This window comes from Python bivittatus, unplaced genomic scaffold (assembly GCF_059951505.1).
Source record: "Python bivittatus isolate LINGU-HERP-01145 unplaced genomic scaffold, Pbiv_v1 ctg000370_np1212, whole genome shotgun sequence".
In the NCBI taxonomy this organism is placed as follows: domain Eukaryota; kingdom Metazoa; phylum Chordata; class Lepidosauria; order Squamata; family Pythonidae; genus Python; species Python bivittatus.
In genome coordinates this window covers 2535770-2554207 of record NW_028277062.1, presented here as the reverse complement: position 1 = coordinate 2554207, position 18438 = coordinate 2535770, and the positions used below count along the sequence as shown (strand labels likewise).

At 56.0% G+C, this 18438-nt stretch overlaps 2 protein-coding genes across 3 annotated transcripts; one reads left to right on the top strand and one right to left on the bottom strand.

Annotated features, from left to right (window-relative positions):
• The first annotated feature begins 3086 nt into the window (after window positions 1-3086).
• On the top strand, window positions 3087-10714 carry TRIP6 (thyroid hormone receptor interactor 6). Its single transcript, XM_088142335.1, has 10 exons — window positions 3087-3223; window positions 4630-4845; window positions 5849-5961; window positions 6552-6671; window positions 6780-7454; window positions 7907-7997; window positions 8292-8461; window positions 9058-9236; window positions 9460-9580; window positions 9738-10714. Exons 2-10 carry the CDS (start codon window positions 4641-4643, stop codon window positions 9867-9869), a joined length of 1806 nt encoding a protein of 601 aa, XP_087998461.1. The 5' UTR covers window positions 3087-3223; window positions 4630-4640; the 3' UTR covers window positions 9870-10714.
• A 733-nt stretch (window positions 10715-11447) lies between these two features.
• Window positions 11448-17313, bottom strand: LOC103061601 (thialysine N-epsilon-acetyltransferase-like). Of its 2 annotated transcripts, XM_007433284.4 has the most exons (6): window positions 17175-17313; window positions 16285-16336; window positions 14446-14529; window positions 13638-13736; window positions 13075-13115; window positions 11448-11995 (listed from the first exon to the last, which is right to left on the bottom strand). In XM_007433284.4, the coding sequence occupies exons 1-6, from the start codon at window positions 17235-17237 to the stop codon at window positions 11825-11827; spliced, it is 510 nt and encodes a 169-aa protein (XP_007433346.1). In that variant the 5' UTR covers window positions 17238-17313; the 3' UTR covers window positions 11448-11824. The 2 variants fall into 2 exon arrangements, with proteins under 2 accessions (XP_007433346.1, XP_025025658.1); XM_025169890.2 differs by lacking the exon at window positions 13638-13736.
• Between the last annotated feature and the right edge of the window lie 1125 nt (window positions 17314-18438).

The window sequence follows — 18438 nt, the reverse complement described above, 5'->3', positions numbered from 1 at the left end:
GCAAATCTGCAGCGGACAATCGCCGGTACTGCCAAGTCGGAGAATCCACGTGACGGATTGGATTAAAAATTAAGTCTTAAAAGGAGTGACTATTGCTTGCCCAGCCCCATTCATTTCACTTGGAAGGGAGTTCCTGCAGACTTATCTATCATTTTAGAGGGTGGGGTAGCCCAAAATGTGATTTGAGTGGGTTGGGGCTTAACGGGCAGCCAGCCCCTGTGGTTTGCAAACGATAGTTTAATGTGTTGTGTGGATCCAGCCAATTGTGGCTTATCCAATAAACCCTAGTTAAGCAATCGTGGCTTACAGTCCCACAAGAGCACTGTGGAGTTTGCTTTCAGCCTGCGCCCAGCCAGCTCAGCAACTGTGTGATTTTCATACTGCGAACAAAACAGCCTCACCCGCAAGCTGGAAAAGTCGGAGGCCACGGGAAAAACCGTCGGGCATTTTGCAGGAAAGAAGCTGAAATTTCTGGGAAAGAGCGAGCAAGCAAAGACAGGCAAGGCGGCTTTCTAGCAGAGCCTGGGGTGGATCCGACAGCGCCAGGAGACTGTAGGAGAGAAATCCCTCCAAAGACAAGGGGAGGGCCAGTCCTTAAAATAAGAAAAATCCAGCCTCTGCATTTTAGCCCAGCAATTTTAACCGATGGTGGTTAGCGGTGGCAGGTTCCATTTTAATGCCTGGGAGAGGTTGCGCTGAGCCATGCCAAACAGCTCTCTTCCTCCCCCAGGGAGGGGCCCTGAGGTTCCCAAAAGCTGCATGGCCAGCAGAAAAGGCCAGCAGGAAGCTCAACCGGTTGGAATCCAGTCCGCCAGCGGCTTTAAGGAACGCGAGCAGCTTTGAAGGCGGCAGGGCACGCTTCCGGAGGCAGGGAGGGAAGGCGGCAGACAGCGGCCATGATTTCACTGAGGACTTCTGTGGTCTTTTCTCCTCGGAAGGCAGGGGGACCGCCCTGGCCTGCTTGGCTGGCCACTGGGGGGCTGCCGGTCCACCCCTGGCAGCCAATTCATTAGATGACCCCTGCCCAGCAGCCGATCAAGCCGGCCTTTGCAGTCGGCAATCCGAACGTGCACCCGCCCTGGGCCAGCAATGAACTTCCTTGGCTTCCAGCCCCAACTCGGTTTGGGTGCCAGGCCTGGGGGTTGATGTTTATTATTATTTATTTCACAGCCCCCGTTTTGTCTTGTTGATTTTGTTGTTTATTAGATCATTTCCGTCTGGGCTGTCGGTTTGATGTAACGCGTTTAGCCCTTTTTAAGTTTTATTTCTAGTTTTGTATGCCGCCCGGAGTCCCTTGGAGTTGGGCGGCCAATACGTTTCAATAAATAAATAAATATGATTGTTATTATTATAATAATCCTAGGAGGAATGCAGCTGGATCAGGCCCAGGGGGACCATAAACTCCACTTTCCAACCACGGATCCACTCAATGCCTGGGGGAACGCCTGACGCCCGACGTTCGGGGTACGCTGCTCTTGAACATGGAGAGCCCATTCTCTGCGATCCCAGCTAAGAACTACCTTGCTGGGTTCGGCCAAAACGATAGGGTGCTGGTCCCCACGGACACCAGGGCTCTTCGAGGGGTGGGTGCACATGGGGGTCCGTGGGAACAGAGCCCAGAGAGACCTCCCTGCCCCCAGAGGGCTGAGATCTTTCAGCCACAGAGACAGGGGGCAGGGAAGGCCCTCAGATCTGGATCAGCAAAAGTGACTGCAGCCCTGTGCCAATTTGCAGCTAGCATGGTATTTAGAGTTCAGATTTCACCAGCCTCGCTGAGCCAGAAGGGTGTGGTGAGTTTGGCGCTCGCTCCCTTTGGGCGAGCAGAAAACCCATGGAAGGCGACTGCGGGCAAAGAGGCCGCCTCTGAACCCGAGAAGAGTTGGCTGCCGCAGTGCCAAGGTGGCAGGAGGACAGGCCTGGCGTTCGGAGGGATCTGAGCCCGTGTCCTTCTCCAGAGCGTGGGGGGCCCTTCGTCCCCTTCCCCAGTAACCCACCCGGTGCTCTACCCACTGCACGGCGCCGTCAGGCCCACGAGCAGGAGGCGAGCAGCGGCAACAACGCCTCTCGCTGAGATGTTGCAGTGTCTGTTAAAAAGCTGAGCTGCTGCCAAGAGCGATAAGGAAGGCCACACAACTGATAAGGCCAGGAACGTGCCCATGTGCAGGGCGCTGCGCTGAGAGATAATGAGAAGGGCCAGAGCGTCAGTGAGCCTGACTGCCCTTTAAATCTCCCAATTCTACTCCAGAGTTACCATGGTCTTCCGGCACTCTGCGCATGCCCTGATTCCAAGCTCTGATCTCAGCCTGAAGACCCGGGAAATGGGGGAGGGAGGAGGATCAGAATTTCCCAGGGGGGAGAAAAGGAGGGCCCAACTCCACCCACTTGCAAAATTGCCATCCATCGCGGGGGGGGGGGGGGTTGGAAGTGACCCCCTTGTGGATCTGATGGAGAAGCGAAGAGGGCCAGGACGATTCCAGACACGCACACGCGCACACACGCACATTCACACCCAGGCAGGCAGCAGCTTGCAGGGTGATGAAACAAAGCGGGTGGCACGCCCTGCCCTGCCCGTCTCACCCATGCACCTCTGCCTCACTGCCCCCAAAGCGATGCCGGTGGGGTTTGGGAGAAACAGCCAGGCGTCTAGCCGCCCCCAGCCGCCCTTCTGCCGGCCCCTCCCTCTGCCCTCGCCGTCTCCAGCGGGGCCCCCAGAGGTGCGTGCGGGACTTCAGCCCCCAGGATCCCGAGGCAGCCCACCCGAAGGGTAGCGGTCCCGGGGCGCAAGTCCAACGGGTCCGGCCGGGACCCCAGCCACGACCCCAGGCCGCCCTTGGAAGAAGGCGTGCGCCTCCACCCGGGGCCAGGAGCCCAGGGGGCCAGAAGGGGCCCGGAGCAGAGCTCAGCCCCTAGTTTTTGGCCACGCCGGCTGGGGAGCATGGGAACCATGGTCCCACCTGCGGCGAAGAGCGCCAGGTGGGCCGCGGCGGCGCAGAGCGCGGCGGCCCAGCCCCCCAGCGCCCCACCACCCTCCCCGAGGCCGGCCCCCTCCCCAGGCATGCCCGCCTCCCACCGGAAGTGGCAGGAATTCCCAGGCTTCACGTGACGCTGTGGAATGCGGTGACGTCACCCAGGGGGTCCATTAAAAAAAGTTTCCTTGCGGCGTCCGCGAGCGGAGAAAGTTGCGGAGAAAGTTGCGCGGCGGGAGGGAGCCGAGCGGGAGCAGGTGAGGCGGGGCGGCCGGGCGGGGGGCGCCCGCCGCCCCCTCCGGGCAGGTCTGGGCAGCCTCTCCCGGGCGGGGGGCTCAGCCCGCCCCGGGGAGGGGGCGCTGCTCCCCGGAGGTCGCTGCCTCGCTGCAGCGGGGCCGGGAGGGGGGCGCCCCGTGCGTGCCGAGCCCCCCGGGGAGGGCAGGGCGCGGCCCCGGGGCGCTGGGCTCCTCGGGCGGAGCGGCGGGGAGGGGGCGAAGCGGGAGGGACCGGCCGCCTCCGAGCACGTGCAGAGTGCCCCGGGCCCCGCTGCGGCGCCGAGCCCTTTCCGCCGGCCCTGCCCCGGCTCGCGGCCAAGGACCCGGCCCGGCGCCTCTGGAGGGCGACGGGTTGGGGAAGGAGGGGTGGAAATGGGGGGCAGCTCGGGTGGGACCCGGTTTTGGAGGGCGCCGTCCTGCGGTCGAGCTCGGCCCTGGCCGGATCCACGCAGGACCGCGGCGCTCCGAGGGCGGCAGGGGAGGCGGAGGGCCGCCCGTGGGCTCAAGTGTCCTTTGCTCGGTGACGTCAAGCCGCGCGTGACGTCACCGCGGATCGCCCTGCAAAGCCATGGTTAATGGGAACGTGGCTTACTGCAGCGATGTTCAAACTCGGAACTTGAAGATGGGTGGACTTCAACTCCCAGAATTCCCCAGCCAGCATGGCTGGCTGGGGAATTCTGGGAGTTGAAGTGCACCCATCTTCAAGTTCCGAGTTTGAAAAACACTGGTTTACTGAATTAACTTGGTTGCCTGAGTATATACCACGAGCAGCATCAAACACTACCTGGACTAGGTTACAATGCGGCTTGTCTAGTGTTGGGGGAACCCAGACCTAAACCACGGTTTGTGGCTTCCTGTGCATATAAAACAACGCATAAATCCATTTTGTGGAATATTTTGATTTTTTTCAGCGGGGCTGGGGCTGCACCAGAGGCGGGGTGGGGGGGTTTACCCCAGATTTGCAAAGCCAGGGTGGCCTTTGTGTGAATCAGGCAGGGCAAGGGGGTATCTCTGTGTGCAAATTACTCCCAATAATGGATTCACCCATTGCCTTGCAGCTCCTTGAATCTTTAGGGCTTGTGTGATATTTAAATCCGGGGAATTAGTGATAAAACTATGGTTTGGTTTAAAATTGTCTGAAATCATGGTTTGGTAATGGCTTACCATGATGTAAAACATGGGCGTGTGGTTGGTTTGCAGCTTTGTGGCTTGCTCCCGATATGGGGGTTCAGTTTAAACTCTTAATTGATTCACATAGAGGTGCAAAATTTTTAGGGCTCCCCAAAAAGGGGGAAGAAATTAGAGACTGCCGGGAAAGCGCAATCGTTCCATTCCGTTCCGTTCAGACTTTGACCTGAATTTTTTGCTCTGCCCCGCCCCAAATCTAGCTTCCCTCGGCATGTCTGGCCCCACCTGGCTGCCCCCAAAGCAAGTGGGGGTCCTGGGGCAGCCCGACATCACCGTTTCTGCTCCAGCGGTCTGCAAGGCCCAGAAGAGTTTTGCCTCGGTTCCCGCGGCCCCCAAACCCACCCACCGATCTCAGGAGACCAATGGAGGGATGAGCTCAGTGGGGCCATCCTCCCGGGACCAGCCCCTGCTGCCAGGTAATCTCGGGAACCGTCAGTATTTGGGGAAGGTCCCTCAAAATGCTCCTGACACCCCTGTGAGGTAGGCTCCTAGTTGCTCCTTCATCGAGGAGAAGCCAGGGTGAGGGGAACAGACTCACACATAGCTGGGAATGGATCCACGTGGGTCCCCCTTTGAGTGACGGCCTGCCGCTGCGGGAAACGTCAGTCGAGGAAGGCAAACCTTTCCAGCCGTCCCAGGCAGTGGGAGTTCCCGGCCGCAGGATTTTGCAGGGGCTCAGCGTGGTCTGAAGGCCACGCTTCACGGCTTGGCCAGCGCTTGGTGGAACCACTTGGGGGGCCAGAAGGAAACTCTCCTCCTCCGAATTGCAGGAACGTCGGTCGCGGCACGAGAGTGGCGCATCCGTTGGGGCTGCGCATCGGTGGGGTTGCTGGCATTGCTCGGGGAGGGGCTGAGCTCACCGCCAGATGTTCTTTGCACTTTTGTCACGTCCTGCCTGCAAGGGACGAGCTCTGCATCTGTATTCGTGCCACACGCTAGACCCGGCTGAAACACAGGGTTAGAAGTTGGGGTTCGGGGTGTTTGGGGAGCTCCACCGTTGTCTTTACCCGTCAGGTGGACGAAGCCTTTGTGTGAAGGGAACAGAGTACTTGTGTTCTGTTGACCCAGGTTTAAGGTTAAGCGACTCGTGCGAACTCAGCCTTTGCCCTTGACCTGCGGGGGAACCAGCCCTCGTGTTGCCCAGAAGGTTGCCCATTGTGAATGGGATGCAAGCATAGCAGCCGCGTTTCCTTAACCTGGGTTTACTGCCTTGGGCGCACCCCATCAATGTATCTACTGCCCATTTTGGGATATCTCAAAATCCCGAGCAGGGCTCTGGGTGTCATTTTCCTACAGTTCCCAGCAGGCCTTGCCACTGGGCGGGCAGGTGGGTCTGGGAGTTGCTGTTCACAACCCCTGGGGGGCCCAGGTTCCTGCCCCCGCCCTCCGCTGGGCTTCATGCTCCCTCCTCCCCACCAGGCCCCGCGCTGCTTCCTCCGGACTCTGCTGCCGAGACCCCCTACTCCTCTGTAGGCGAGCGAGGATCCAGGGGCTCCTGGGGCAGCGCCTCACCGCCTGGCTACCCCCTGCAGGTAAGGAGGGCCAGGGGTTGGAGGAGGACCCGCCAGGCTGGCACAAGGATGCTTTCAGCGGCCTGGGCAGGGCTGCTGGCGGGGGAACAGAGGCTGAGCGGCCGATCTTCTCCAACTTGGTGCCCTCTGGGGCTCTTGAGAATGCAACTCCCAGAACCTGGGGGAATTCTGGGGGTTGCAGTCCCACCGGGCCCGGAAGGGGCCAGACGAGGAAGCCAACTTCTGGCTACTTCAGTTTCCATTAAGATTCAGCTCCGTCACGCCTTAGCCTTCTGCAACAGAGGGCAGACGGAGGTTCAACAGGGGCAACCCTTTTGGCCCGGAGCAGTGTTTTTCAACCTGGGCCACTTTTAAGATGGGTGGACTTCAACTCCCAGAATTCCCCTGGCTGGGGAATTCTGGGAGTTGAAGTCCACCCTTCTTAAAGTGGCCCAGGTTGAGAAACACTGCTCCAGAGGGTAGCAAAGATGCGGAGTAACCCTCCCATTACAGAAGCCCACCCAAATCATTCCTGCATAGTTCTGCTGGTTTCCTCGATCCGGGAGGGCCCCCCACCCCTCATTCTCTCTCCCCACTTTTCCCTCTGGCAGGGGGACTCCCTGGAGCAGGGACAGGCTCTCCCCCCCACCAGCATCGACGTCCAGATAGATTCCCTCACCAGCATGTTGGCAGATATGGAGAGCACCCAGCACCGCCGGGGCGAACGACCGGTGAGGAAGCCAGGGGGCTGGAGGGCGGCATGGGGTGCGCGTGTGTGTGTGTCCGTCCGCATGTCTTCCCTAGCTGGGCCCTGACTGCTGTTACCCGCTTTATTGCAGAACGCGGAATCCATGCCATATCCAGCTCTCCCGCCGCAGCTGAGCGCCCCCAAACCCAGCCCAGCTTCGGCCACCTACAAACCGCCCCTCTCTGGCAGCTTCTTGCCCTCCAGGCCCGACGCCAAAAGCCTGTCCTACGGAGGTCCGCCAGCCCCTGGGCCCGCTTACCCTGCCGCCCCGGTGCTGCCCTGCCAGTACGGCCCGCCCGGCCTGGGTGATGCCTACGGATACCACCGGGCCCCCCCGGCGCCCAAGCCGTACCCTCAGCCGATGCCGGCCTCGTATGCCACGGCGTCCTCCTCAGCCGGGCCCCCCTTCAGCGTCCAGGTGAAAGTGGCCAAGCCGGTGGTGGGCTACAACCAGCCCAGGCGCAGGGCCGAGCCAGCCTACGGGCCCCCCTCCCCCCAGCTGGGATATGGGGCGAAGCCTCCCCCGCAATATGCCTCCGAACCGGGGTCTCGGGCCCGCCCCCACGAGGCCGAGCCTTGGTATCCAGAACCGCCCTCCTACGGCCGGAGGCTGGGTGAGGGGGACTTCTACACCGGCCCTGCAGGGCAGGCCAGGCTGGGGGCGCCACTGGGCCAGTACCAGGCTGGACTGGTGAAAGCCGGGAAGGACGAGTTGGCTGCACCCCAGATTCCTGCCGGCACTGGGGGGCTGAGGTTTCCCCATCAGGTAATAATCGCTCTTGGGGGGAAGCGGGACGGAAGGTGGGGGGGTGTTCTGGAGAAGGGGCTTCCCAGCAGGATTTTCTCCTCCACCTTCCCCAACCTGGCACTACCTGGTTGCGATGATGGATCTGCAGGAAAGAGGGGACGTTCCGAGACCCACAACGCCAGTGGGTCCGATTCCAGACCAGAGGGATCCCTCTTGAGGCATCCCGCTCTTCTCGGGAACCTGCGGGTGGGGGGATACGACCCAGATGGTCAGCACAGGAGGCCTTGTGGCTTAAATTCCCCCACGCCGGAGGAAGTGGCTGGCAGAGCAGGGGCAGCATTCTGCCCATGCTCAGGAGCCTTCATGGCGCCCTGCTTTTTTTACGTAAAACCCAGGTGAAGCTCACCGGCTGTCCAATTTTGGCACTGCCGGGACCAGCATTTCTCCAGTCTTCCCTCTCTTTCTCACAGCCTCCCCCATGCCGCCCAGAAGAGGAGTTGGACCGACTTACGAAGAAACTTATCTACGACTTGAACAATCCTCCAACTGCAGAATATTTTGGTGGGTTTCCGATCCTTAGAAATTAGTTTTTAAAGGTACAGAGATGGCCACCGGGCAAGGGTTTGAAATGGAGCCTCTCTGTTCATGAGCAGTCTATCTTGAAATGCAATGAGGAAGCTCCGTTTGGCTTCCTCTCCTGCTGTTTGAGATTCCATCGGATCCTTCGGATTTGGAAGTGGGTGGCCCTTGGCCTGGCTCGGCTCGGGTGGAATTTTTGAGACGGTTCTTGCGTATTTCCTGTTGCTCTGTGAAAATCGAGAATGTGGCTCTTGCTCCTGACCCCTGTGCTTGCAGGCCGCTGCGCTCAGTGCGGGGAGAATGTGGTGGGCGATGGCACCGGCTGCGTGGCCATGGACCAAGTCTTCCACGTCGAGTGCTTCACCTGCGCCACCTGCCGCTGCCGCCTCCGGGGGCAGCCGTTCTATGCCATCGACCGCCGGTCCTACTGTGAATCCTGCTATATTGTGAGTGAGCAGGGCTGGGACTGGGCCCCGAAGCGGATGCAAGGGAGTTCAGGGGAGTCTGGGGGCCCCAGATATCAGCCGCTCGCCTGTTCTCTAACCCAGTGTTTTTCAGACTTGGAACTTGAATATGGGTGGACTTCAACTCCCAGAATTCCCCAGCCAGCATGACTGGCTGGGGAATTCTGGGAGTTGAAGTCCACCCATATTCAAGTTTCAAGTTTGAAAAACATTGCTCTAAATGCTTGGAGTATGGCGCCCCCTGGTGTCTTAACCAGGGCACTGCAGCTTTGGGGAAGAGTCAGTGGGTCGGCAGCACTGCGTCCCCAACCCTCCCGCTCTGTTCCGAAATGGGAAGCAGCTTCCTGTTCGCTGGGAAACTGGCAGACCGATGCGATTGTCAAGTCGCTGCTGTCCCATGAGGCAGGTGGCTTCAGGTGAGTCGGGCAAGCGAGCCCAGCCACGGACGCGGAGAGGACTGTAGGATCCTGGGATCTGGCAGTCAGCCATCCCTTGAAGACTTGGGCAGTGTGACAAAAAATTGGCAGGAGAGGGAAGAGAAGGTTTTGGGTTTTTTTTAATCTCACGCCCCCTGCCAGGTGACCCTGGAGAAGTGCTCCATGTGCTCGAAGCCCATCATGGATCGGATCCTGCGGGCGATGGGCAAAGCCTACCACCCGCAGTGCTTCACCTGCGTCGTCTGCCACCGCTGCCTGGACGGGATCCCGTTCACCGTCGACGCCACCAGCCAGATCCACTGCATCGAAGATTTCCACCGGTGAGGCTGGGGCTCCCGTCCGGCCCGCTTTCGGGGTCAGCACCAGGGGGCCAGAAGGAGATCCTCCGCCCCGCCCGACGCCATGCTGCAACTCTCATCCTCCCCAGCCAGCAGGACAGGCGGGCTGCTGGCTGGAGAGGAGGGGGGCAGAGGCCCGAAACATCTGGAGGACGCCAGGTGGGAGAGGGCCGCCGTCATGTCTGTCCTGCTCCCCTCCCCACAGGAAATTTGCCCCCCGGTGCTCCGTGTGCGGAAATGCCATCATGCCCGAGCCGGGACAGGAGGAGACGGTGCGGATCGTGGCCCTCGACCGCAGCTTTCACATCAGCTGCTACAAGTGCGAGGTGAGCGGTGGGGCGGCCCCCCTCCGGCTTTGCCGCCTGTCACGTCTGGCCAGAGGGGCTGGCGCGCTGGGCCTCCCTGATTTTGAGGGAGGGAGGGATTGGCACCCTTGGGGCCAACCCTGAGCGTGGCATCCGGTTTTCCTTTTGCCGCCCCCAGGAGTGTGGGCTGCTGCTCTCTTCTGAAGGGGAGGGCCGAGGCTGCTATCCCCTGGACAGCCATATCCTCTGCAAGAACTGCAGCGCACGGCGGATCCAAGATCTCTCCTCCAAGATCACCACCGACTGCTGATGGGGGGGTTACCTCGGCCTCCTCCTCCTGGGGGTGCCCCGGGTTGGGGCCTCGTGGGCTGCTCTACTTCGCACCCCTCTCAGGCGCCCCCTTCAAAGAAAAGATCTCATTGCTCTAATGCAGTGTTTCTCAACCTCGGCCATTTTAAGATATGTGGACTTCGACTCCCAGAATTCCCCAGCCACCATGGGGAATTCTGGGAGTCGAAGTCCACATATATTAAAATGGCCGAGGTTGAGAAACACTGCTCTATGTGTTGCCTTTTTCTGTCATTTTAGCAGCTTCCCAACTTGGGGAGGGGGAGGCCTCTTAGCCCCTTTGCTCAGTCCAGCTCTTGGATCCCTTTTCCCCTCCCCGGGGGCACAGCCTCTATATCTCCCACCGTGCTTTCCAAAGACGCCCAAAATAGACTCCCGTCCGCCGTTCAGCCTGCCCCATCTGGGGCAGACTACAACTCCCATCATCCTCAGATGGCACGGCTGTTCCGTGCCGCCCCGGGAGCAGGTGTTGAGCCCTCTCTGTCCCAGAACAGACTTGAATTGACTCCCCCACCCATAAGCTGGTCTTATCTGGATAGTTTGGGGCTGGGGGCAATTTCCCCTTCCTGCTCCACGCAATGCAAGCAAGAGACCCCGGCTGACTCTCCCACTGCCCCGTTTGGAGCAAAACCTTTTGCCTCCTTTTCAAAATGGACTTCGGCGTCCCAGTTCCTTCTTGTCCAGCCTGGCTTATTTTTATTATTATTTTTATATAAAACCTGTTCGTCCTCCTCTGCCGCTGCCTCCCATCGGGCGCGCGTGTCTTTTTGAAATCGAATTAAAGATCTGCCCCATTTCGGTCTCCGTTTGCTGCCTGGAGGCGGGGGGAGCCTGACTTATGGGGGGGGTCTTGTCTTTTGGGACTGTGTCCGGAAGTGTCTGTCTATAGGGAGACCCACGGAAATTGGCTCTTGTGGGGAAGGGGTCCCTCCCCTTTAAGGCAATTTGTAAGCAGCCGCCCTTCTTCTGCTCCTATCATCCCTAGCCATGATGCTAATAAAACATTGTGGACTAGCAACTTGGGAGTGGGGAGCAGACACACTGGCCATGCCTTGCAATGGATGAGCCAGAAATTATGAAAAAGTTGAGCAGACTTAATTCCCAGCTAGCCCTGAAGTTTACTTAGTCCAGTGTTTCTCAACCTCAGCGACTTTAAGATGGGTGGACTTCAGCTCCCAGAATTCCCCAGCCAGCATGGCTGGCTGGGGAATTCTGGGAGCTGAAGTCCACCCATCTTAAAGCTGCTGAGGTTGAGAAACACTGGCTTGGTCTATCCTCCACCACACTTAGTATAATCCAGGGGGCGGGATCTCGTGGAGAAATGGCACACGTGGGTGCCAACGGCTGCAGCTCCATGGGGTTACCCACCACCTGGTGGTCCAGTGGGCCTGGATGCTACCTGTGTCTGCAGATCTGTCCTGCAGAGCGGTCATGGCTTAATTCTCTTGGTGTGGTTTAATCCTAACCACCTCAGAGGAGCCAGGAGGGGAAAAAATAACTGCAGGTGCGTGGTTCGTCAAGACAGTGAAAAAGCAGCGTGTAAAAATACATTGTTTTTATTCTAATGAGTGGGAAGAGAGCTGTGCAACTGGGGTGGAGGTTTGCACGCCAGAAAGCCTGGGGGGTCCGACGCTCGAGGGTGGAAGAGTGGCAGAGATTTAGATCGGAGGGTGGTCCTCCAGGTGAACCCCAATCTTCCAGCCAGCGAGAAAACCGTCTAGAGCAGTGTTGTCCAAACTTGGCCACTTTAAGATGAGTGGACTTCAACTCCCAGAATTCCCCAGCCAGCCATGCTGGGAGTTGAAGTCCACTCATCTTAAAGTGGCCAAGTTTGGACAACACTGGACTAGAGGCTCTTCCGATCTGAGCGCTGGCACTGCTGCTCCACCCCAGGCAGGCTGAGGGCAGGGTGGGCGCTCACAGCTCTTGGACCAGCCTTTGCAAGGCCTCTTTGCCAAACTCCATGCAGTGCCAGTCCTCCGACTGGGTGGTGTCGTGAGCCCCAAGCCGCAGGTAGAACTCCTTTGCCCGGCGGTTCCCCTCCATCGTTGCAAATTTCATGCTCGTGCAGCCAGCAGCGAGCGCCACCTGCAAGGCCAAAGGGAAGGACGTGTGCCGTTCGGTTGCCAAAGAAATGGTGGGACGGCTAAAGCAGTTCCCGGCTTCCCATGGTGGGTCCGTGCAATAAGGAAATGGGCTTGTCCCTCCCGGTTTCCCCAGCTGGTAGACTGCCACTGAAACTGCAGGTTCTACTATCCTTATCTGGTCCACCAGTAGCAGAAGGCCTCCTCCTTGGTGCTTTTATCAACCACCCACCCCTTCAAGAGCTTCCCACCAATGGCCCTTCACGTGTGTTTTGGCCACGAGTTCCATCACCAAGTGGTGACGGCCAATCCGTCTACCATTGGATCGTAACCTCTTTTGGTTGCAGCGGTTCAATGCGGCCAGCCACCTCCACAACCTTCTCCCATCTGGCACCCAGGCTCCAGACTCCAAAGCCCATCCTCCTCAGTCAGATGGATTGATGAAAAATGTTTGACAAGTGAGAGCTGGCCTGTATCACGAGAACCTGGAAGCAGTCCTGGATCACACCAAGGCCCAACATTTGGTTTCTCATGGTGATCAGGCAGACACTTCCGGGGTGCTGGCAAGCAGGAGGTGGAGATGTGTCCCTCTCCCAAAATTCTCCCCCTGCAGCCCGTATTTGGAGGCTTCTGCCCCCCAACGCAGAGGTAACATGGAGTCTTCAAGGCCAATAAGGTAGACCTGTCCTCCAGGAGTGTACTTAGCCCCCTCAGAAAGCCATCCAACTTGGTGGCCCTTTCCACATCCTGTGGCAGTGAGTTCCACAAGCTATTCATGCACTGGGTGATGATGGGCCTTCTGTCTGTTCTAAACCTCCTTCCAAGCAGCTTCACGACATGACCCTGGTCCCCATATCTGGAGAGCTTTTCCCTGTCCACTTTCTCCAGGCCGGGCATAAAACTACACAACTGGATTGTTGTCCTCTTCCTCAGGAAACAAAGCCATGCAAAGGTGTGAAGTCATGTCTGTGTTTCCTAAGAAAGGGAGAACAATTCCCCATTTGGGGAAGTCCTGAAGAGGTAGCCACCAGCCTGCCATGCCATTACCGCGGAGACCCCAGGAGGGTTAAATCCAGAACTTACTTCCACAACTTTGGCCAGTAACTGCCTTCCGACTCCTTTATCTGGTGAGAAGAAACCACGATGAAGTCAGTGCATTGCACCAAAAGTGCCATCCAAATTAGATTTTAAAAAATCCAATAATTGCAACATTTTACAACCATAATTTTGGGGGAACACTGGATTTTGCCCAAAGTGAACCTTCATCTAGTTCAGTGTTTTTCAAACTTGGCCACTTTAAGAGGGGCGGACTTCGACTCCCAGAATTCCCCAGCACAGGGAGTTGAAATCCATCTATCTTAAAGTTGCTGAGTTCGAGAAACGCTTCGATAGACGTTTCCCGGCAAAGTCAGGAAGGTGGAGTTTTACTGCTCTTTTTGCTCCTGGGTTCAACAGTGTCACACACACCACACGTGCGCATGTGCACACACACACACACCCTTCACTGGCAGAGCAAATCTCTGAATGGGCACTCAGAAGTCACTCCAATTGGCAGAGCCAATAACGCCTGCTAATCAGATTAGTATTGGTCATAAGGACTGTTTTTTTAAAAGAGCGTTGGACTTCAACACGACTTTCTGACCTACCTCTAAATTCTGACACCACGTATAGATTTTCCAGGTATACCATTCGTCCGTGATTGACGCTGTATCCCATAAAGAACAACGCGTAGCCCACAGGGCGACCTGCATTGGGCGTAAAACAACGCAATTGGGTGGTATCAAGAGCCACAATTCCACATTCAATGAGCAAACTTGGGGGGGGGGGATAAAAACAGGTATTACAGTGCGAAAGCTCGTCCTTTGTGCACAAGCTGACCTCGGTGCATAATCTCACTCGATTTTGGTAACTGCTCTTTGATCACACAATAATGGCATTACTGATGCGTTAGCAACATTCCATGTGGCCAATGTTCACTATAGAGAAGTTGTGTGTTGATTTCCGGCCGCTCTCTTTTAATCGAAGCCAGTTGAATATCTTCAGTTGCCCGCAGGATCGGAAATCCTAAGCCAAGGCTGGGTGGCCATCTGTCAGGGGTGGGTGTTGTAGAAGTGGATCCCTGCACTGCACAACGGGTTCGGCTACATCAGTGTTGTCCAAACTTGGGCACTTTAAGATGAGTGGACTTCAACTCCCATGGCTGGCTGGGGAATTCTGGGAGTTGAAGTCCACTCATCTTTAAGTGGCCAGGTTTGGACAACACTGGACTACATGATCTCTAAGATCCCATCCAACCCTTACATTCTACATTTCTCTGATTAATAACCCTATCTGCCTCTCGCAGGACCTTATTCTGCGCATCTCGTGAAGGAGACTGATACACTGACGTTAAAGCTTTGATAAATTGTTAGCCTTTTAGGTTTCACAAGTCTGGGCCTGGGGCCTGGCTTTTACCTTGCGTGCCTGCGTTTTCTGGGGGTGCTTCGGCCAGAAGACATTTGAAGAAGGGTTCTTTGCCAAAGCCGTCTGCTTTCAGATCTGGGTCAGGGAGGAGGAGGAGGAGGAGGAGAAGGAGAAGAGGAAGGAGAAGGAGAAGGAGAAGGAGAAGGAGAAGGAGAAGGAGAAGGAGAAGGAGAAGGAGAAGGAGAAGGAGGAGAAGGAAGAGGGGAAGGGGAAGGGGAGGGGAAGGGGAGGGGAAGGGGAAGGGGAAGGGGAAGGGGAAGGGGAAGGAGAAGGAGAAGGAGAAGGAGAAGGAGAAGGAGAAGGAGAAGGAGAAGGAGAAGGAGAAGAGGAAGGAGAAGGAGAAGGAGAAGGAGAAGGAGAAGGAGAAGGAGAAGGAGAAGGAGAAGGAGAAGGAAGAGGGGAAGGAGAAGGAGAAGGGGAAGGAGAAGGAGGAGAAGGAAGAGGGGAAGGGGAGGGGAAGGGGAGGGGAAGGGGAAGGGAAGGGGAAGGGAAGGAGAAGGAGAAGGAGAAGGAGAAGGAGAAGGAGAAGGAGAAGGAGAAGGAGAAGGAGAAGGAGAAGGAGAAGAGGAAGGAGAAGGAGAAGGAGAAGGAGAAGGAGAAGGAGAAGGAGAAGGAGAAGGAGAAGGAGAAGGAGAAGGAAGAGGGGAAGGAGAAGGAGAAGGAAGAGGGGAAGGAGAAGGAGAAGGAAGAGGGGAAGGAGAAGGAGAAGGGGAAGGAGAAGGAGAAGGAGAAGGAGAAGGGGAAGGAGAAGGAGAAGGAGAAGGAGAAGGAGAAGGAGAAGGAGAAGGAGAAGGAGAAGGAGAAGGAGAAGGAGAAGGAGAAGGAGAAGGAGAAGAGGAAGGAGAAGGAGAAGGAGAAGGAGAAGGAGAAGGAGAAGGAGAAGGAGAAGGAGAAGGAGAAGGAGAAGAAGGAGAAGGAGAAGAAGGAGAAGGAGAAGGAGAAGGAGGAGAGAAAGAGGAAGGAGAAGGGGAAGGGGAAGAGGAAGGAGAAGGAGAAGGAGAAGGAGAAGGAAGAGGGGAAGGGGAAGGGGAGGGGAAGGGGAGGGGAAGGGAAGGAGAAGGAGAAGGAGAAGGAGAAGGAGAAGGAGAAGGAGAAGGAGAAGGGGAAGGAAGGAGAAGGGGAAGAGGAAGGAGAAGGAGAAGGAGAAGGAGAAGGAAGAGGGGAAGGAGGAGAAGGAGAAGGAGAAGAGGAAGGAGAAGGAGAAGGAGAAGGAGAAGGAGAAGGAGAAGGAGAAGGAGAAGGAGAAGGAGAAGGAGAAGGAGAAGAGGAAGGAGAAGGAGAAAGAGAAGGAAGAGGGGAAGGAGAAGGAGAAGGAGAAGGAGAAGGAAGAGGGGAAGGAGAAGAGGAAGGAGAAGGAGAAGGAGAAGGAGAAGGAGAAGGAGAAGGAGAAGGAGAAGGAGAAGGAGAAGGAGAAGAGGAAGGAGAAGGAGAAGGAGAAGGAGAAGGAGAAGGAGAAGGAGGAAAAGGAACCAGAGAATATTTATTTTGTATGCAGTCTTGTTCCAACAAGAGAAACACGCACACAAATAGTGACTGTCCCCTTTCACCATAAGCTCTTGTTAAGCCCTCTGGGGGGGCGGGGGGGAAGGTTGGACAAACACGCCGGCCACAGTCAGCGGTGTGGTGCTCCGTGTTTAAGAACTGGCTCTGCCAGCCCCCTCGCTGCCCCCCACCAGCCGCGGCACAGCCGACGGGCTCAGCTCTGCTCTCCGCCAGCTCACGAAGTTTCAGAAGACCGCGCTATCGGCTCTCGCCAGCCAGCTCCAGCACCCGCCGCCTGTAATTCACCAGGGGGGGTCAGCATCCTCACGACGGTAGCCAAAGCCTTACCTTCTGCGCTGATAACGACCTCATGCAGTAAGTTATGAAGCGCGGCGATTTCCTGGGGAAAAACAAGGGGGATGTTGTAAAGCCACCGTCTGCCGTGCCCCCAGCGCTCCAACCTGGCCCGGATGAGTCCCAGCAGCTCCTGACCCCTTTTTGCAAGCCCCAAATGCGTCATCAGGGACACTGGGTGGAAGACACACTGTTTGAAAAGCTGTGCAAGAGGCCGCCAAGCGGGAATTTGTCTTTTCTTCCTTGCCCTGGGTGGGGCTGCTTGGTATAAGGAGGGATCCGGGAGAACGGGGTTCTTTGCACAGTACTGAATCAAATGGGGCAACTCCGCGCCACGTGATGCAGTGACTGTCGCCCACCTGGACAGGTTTAATAGTAGGCTGGGCACCCTCAGCTGTCAGTGGCTGCTAATCTCTCTTCCCCTGTTGCTGGAAAACGTAAGCAAGAGGCTGTTCTGCTCCTTACGGCTTCACACCGGTTTAGGGCTCCTGTCAGTTTGATCCCACTCTTACCGCTCTCTTCCCTAAATCCGGAACTGTTTAGGTGCCAAGCGGGGGCCCACTTGCCAACCTAAGATTCTTTGTTTGGGAAAGCCACCGACCCATTCAGAAAGCATTTCCCTTGTCATGCCAGCAGGAACAATAATCGAGAGCGGAAGACTCCTCTGAGCATGGGCAGAGTGCAGTTTCTTTGCTGGCAAAGACTTTTTTTTAATGATTTTTTTTATTGCCTTTTAATCAATAGCAAAAAAAAGAAAAAATTATATACTGCTTTTTCATTGCTGGCACAGACTTCACCAAGAACCGACGTGACCAGGAAGCGGAGGCCCCGGAAGCCGGAGGCCCGGGCCAACCCAGCTTTGAAACTCACTGCAAACACCTCACCTTGATGAAGCTCATGAGGGTTTCACAATCGCTGCTCTTGGCTGGTCGGATGAGACACTCCATCTTCTCTGGCTGGGTGCTGCTCCAAAGTCCCGCTGGCCGGCCGGCCGGCCAGCCAGCGCTCTTTTATAAGCGCCTGCCCTCTGTGGCCCCTCCCACCGCAGGAGCAGTTGCCAGTCTATCGCGGAGCAGAAAGGCGTGGGAAAAGCACTCCCCGTCACCCTTTCCCCACATGTAAGACTTCTTTACAACCTTTATAACCTTTCCTTTCCTTTCCTTTCCTTTCCTTTCCTTTCCTTTCCTTTCCTTTCCTTTCCTTTCCTTTCCTTTCCTTTCCTTTCCTTTCCTTTCCTTTCCTTTCCTTTCCTTTCCTTTCCTCTATTCTATTCTATTCTATTCTATTCTATTCTATTCTATTCTATTCTATTCTATTCTATTCTATTCTATTCTAATTTCTTTGTACTTTTTCACTTTTTTTCTTTACTTTTCTCTTTCAGAATTTGTATGGTTTTTATTCTTCAAAATTTATTTTATGTATGTATGTATGTGTATATATATAAATATATTAAATATAAATATATATATACTTTTCTTGCCCAAAGACCATACAACAAGGGAAAGTCCCACTTGGGGGTGAGAGGACAATTCCTCTCACCCTATATATATAAAGGAATTGTCCTCTCACCCCCAAGTGGGACTTTCCCTCGTATGGTCTTTGGGCAAGAAAAGTCCTTCCGGTGTGATACTTTTCCAAAATATTGTTGCTGCTCAGTGACTGAAGACCAACCGTTCAGTGAAAGAGCCACTGTTTATCAAGCGTGCAAAAAGCATCTCATAGAGGCAGGAAAAGATGAGGCTGGAACAGTGGCTTGTTTGGGGCAAACCATCGCTGTAGCAGGTTGTTTCAAGAATCCAGTTTAGGGTCTGCAAACATGCAGGCATTCGAATGATTATTGCTTCCTTCAGTGGAGGCTTTAGGAGGGGGCAAATTGGGCGGGTGATCCGGGTCCTGATCCACTGACCTCCCTTTCCCTAAGAAATGAGGCTTAGATTTTCCCAGCATTTGGCTGTTCATTCATTCTTTTAATTTATGTACTGTATGTATGAAAAAATCATACAGCTCCTGATGGTTTAGGATCGTAAAAATGGCACACACCAAAGTTAAACGCAGTAGAAATTCAACACAAAAGTTAAACAGTAGTAAAAATGACAATATGATGGTGCCAGTCTGCACTGGGCAATAGCAGAAGGCCTGTGGAACAAT

What these genes read in the sequence shown, in the direction of transcription:
- TRIP6 (XM_088142335.1), top strand. Translation starts at nt 4,641, where the DNA reads ATGTCTGGCCCCACCTGGCTGCCCCCAAAGCAAGTGGGGGTCCTGGGG. An exon ending in CGCCTGGCTACCCCCTGCAG is followed by an intron (nt 5,962 to 6,551) that starts GTAAGGAGGGCC and finishes TCCCTCTGGCAG; the next exon opens with GGGGACTCCCTGGAGCAGGG. An exon ending in TGCATCGAAGATTTCCACCG is followed by an intron (nt 9,237 to 9,459) that starts GTGAGGCTGGGG and finishes CCCTCCCCACAG; the next exon opens with GAAATTTGCCCCCCGGTGCT.
- LOC103061601 (XM_007433284.4), bottom strand. Translation starts at nt 17,237, where the DNA reads ATGGAGTGTCTCATCCGACCAGCCAAGAGCAGCGATTGTGAAACCCTC. An exon ending in CCCTCATGAGCTTCATCAAG is followed by an intron (nt 16,337 to 17,174) that starts GTGAGGTGTTTG and finishes GTTTTTCCCCAG; the next exon opens with GAAATCGCCGCGCTTCATAA. An exon ending in AGAAAACGCAGGCACGCAAG is followed by an intron (nt 13,737 to 14,445) that starts GTAAAAGCCAGG and finishes CGCCCAATGCAG; the next exon opens with GTCGCCCTGTGGGCTACGCG.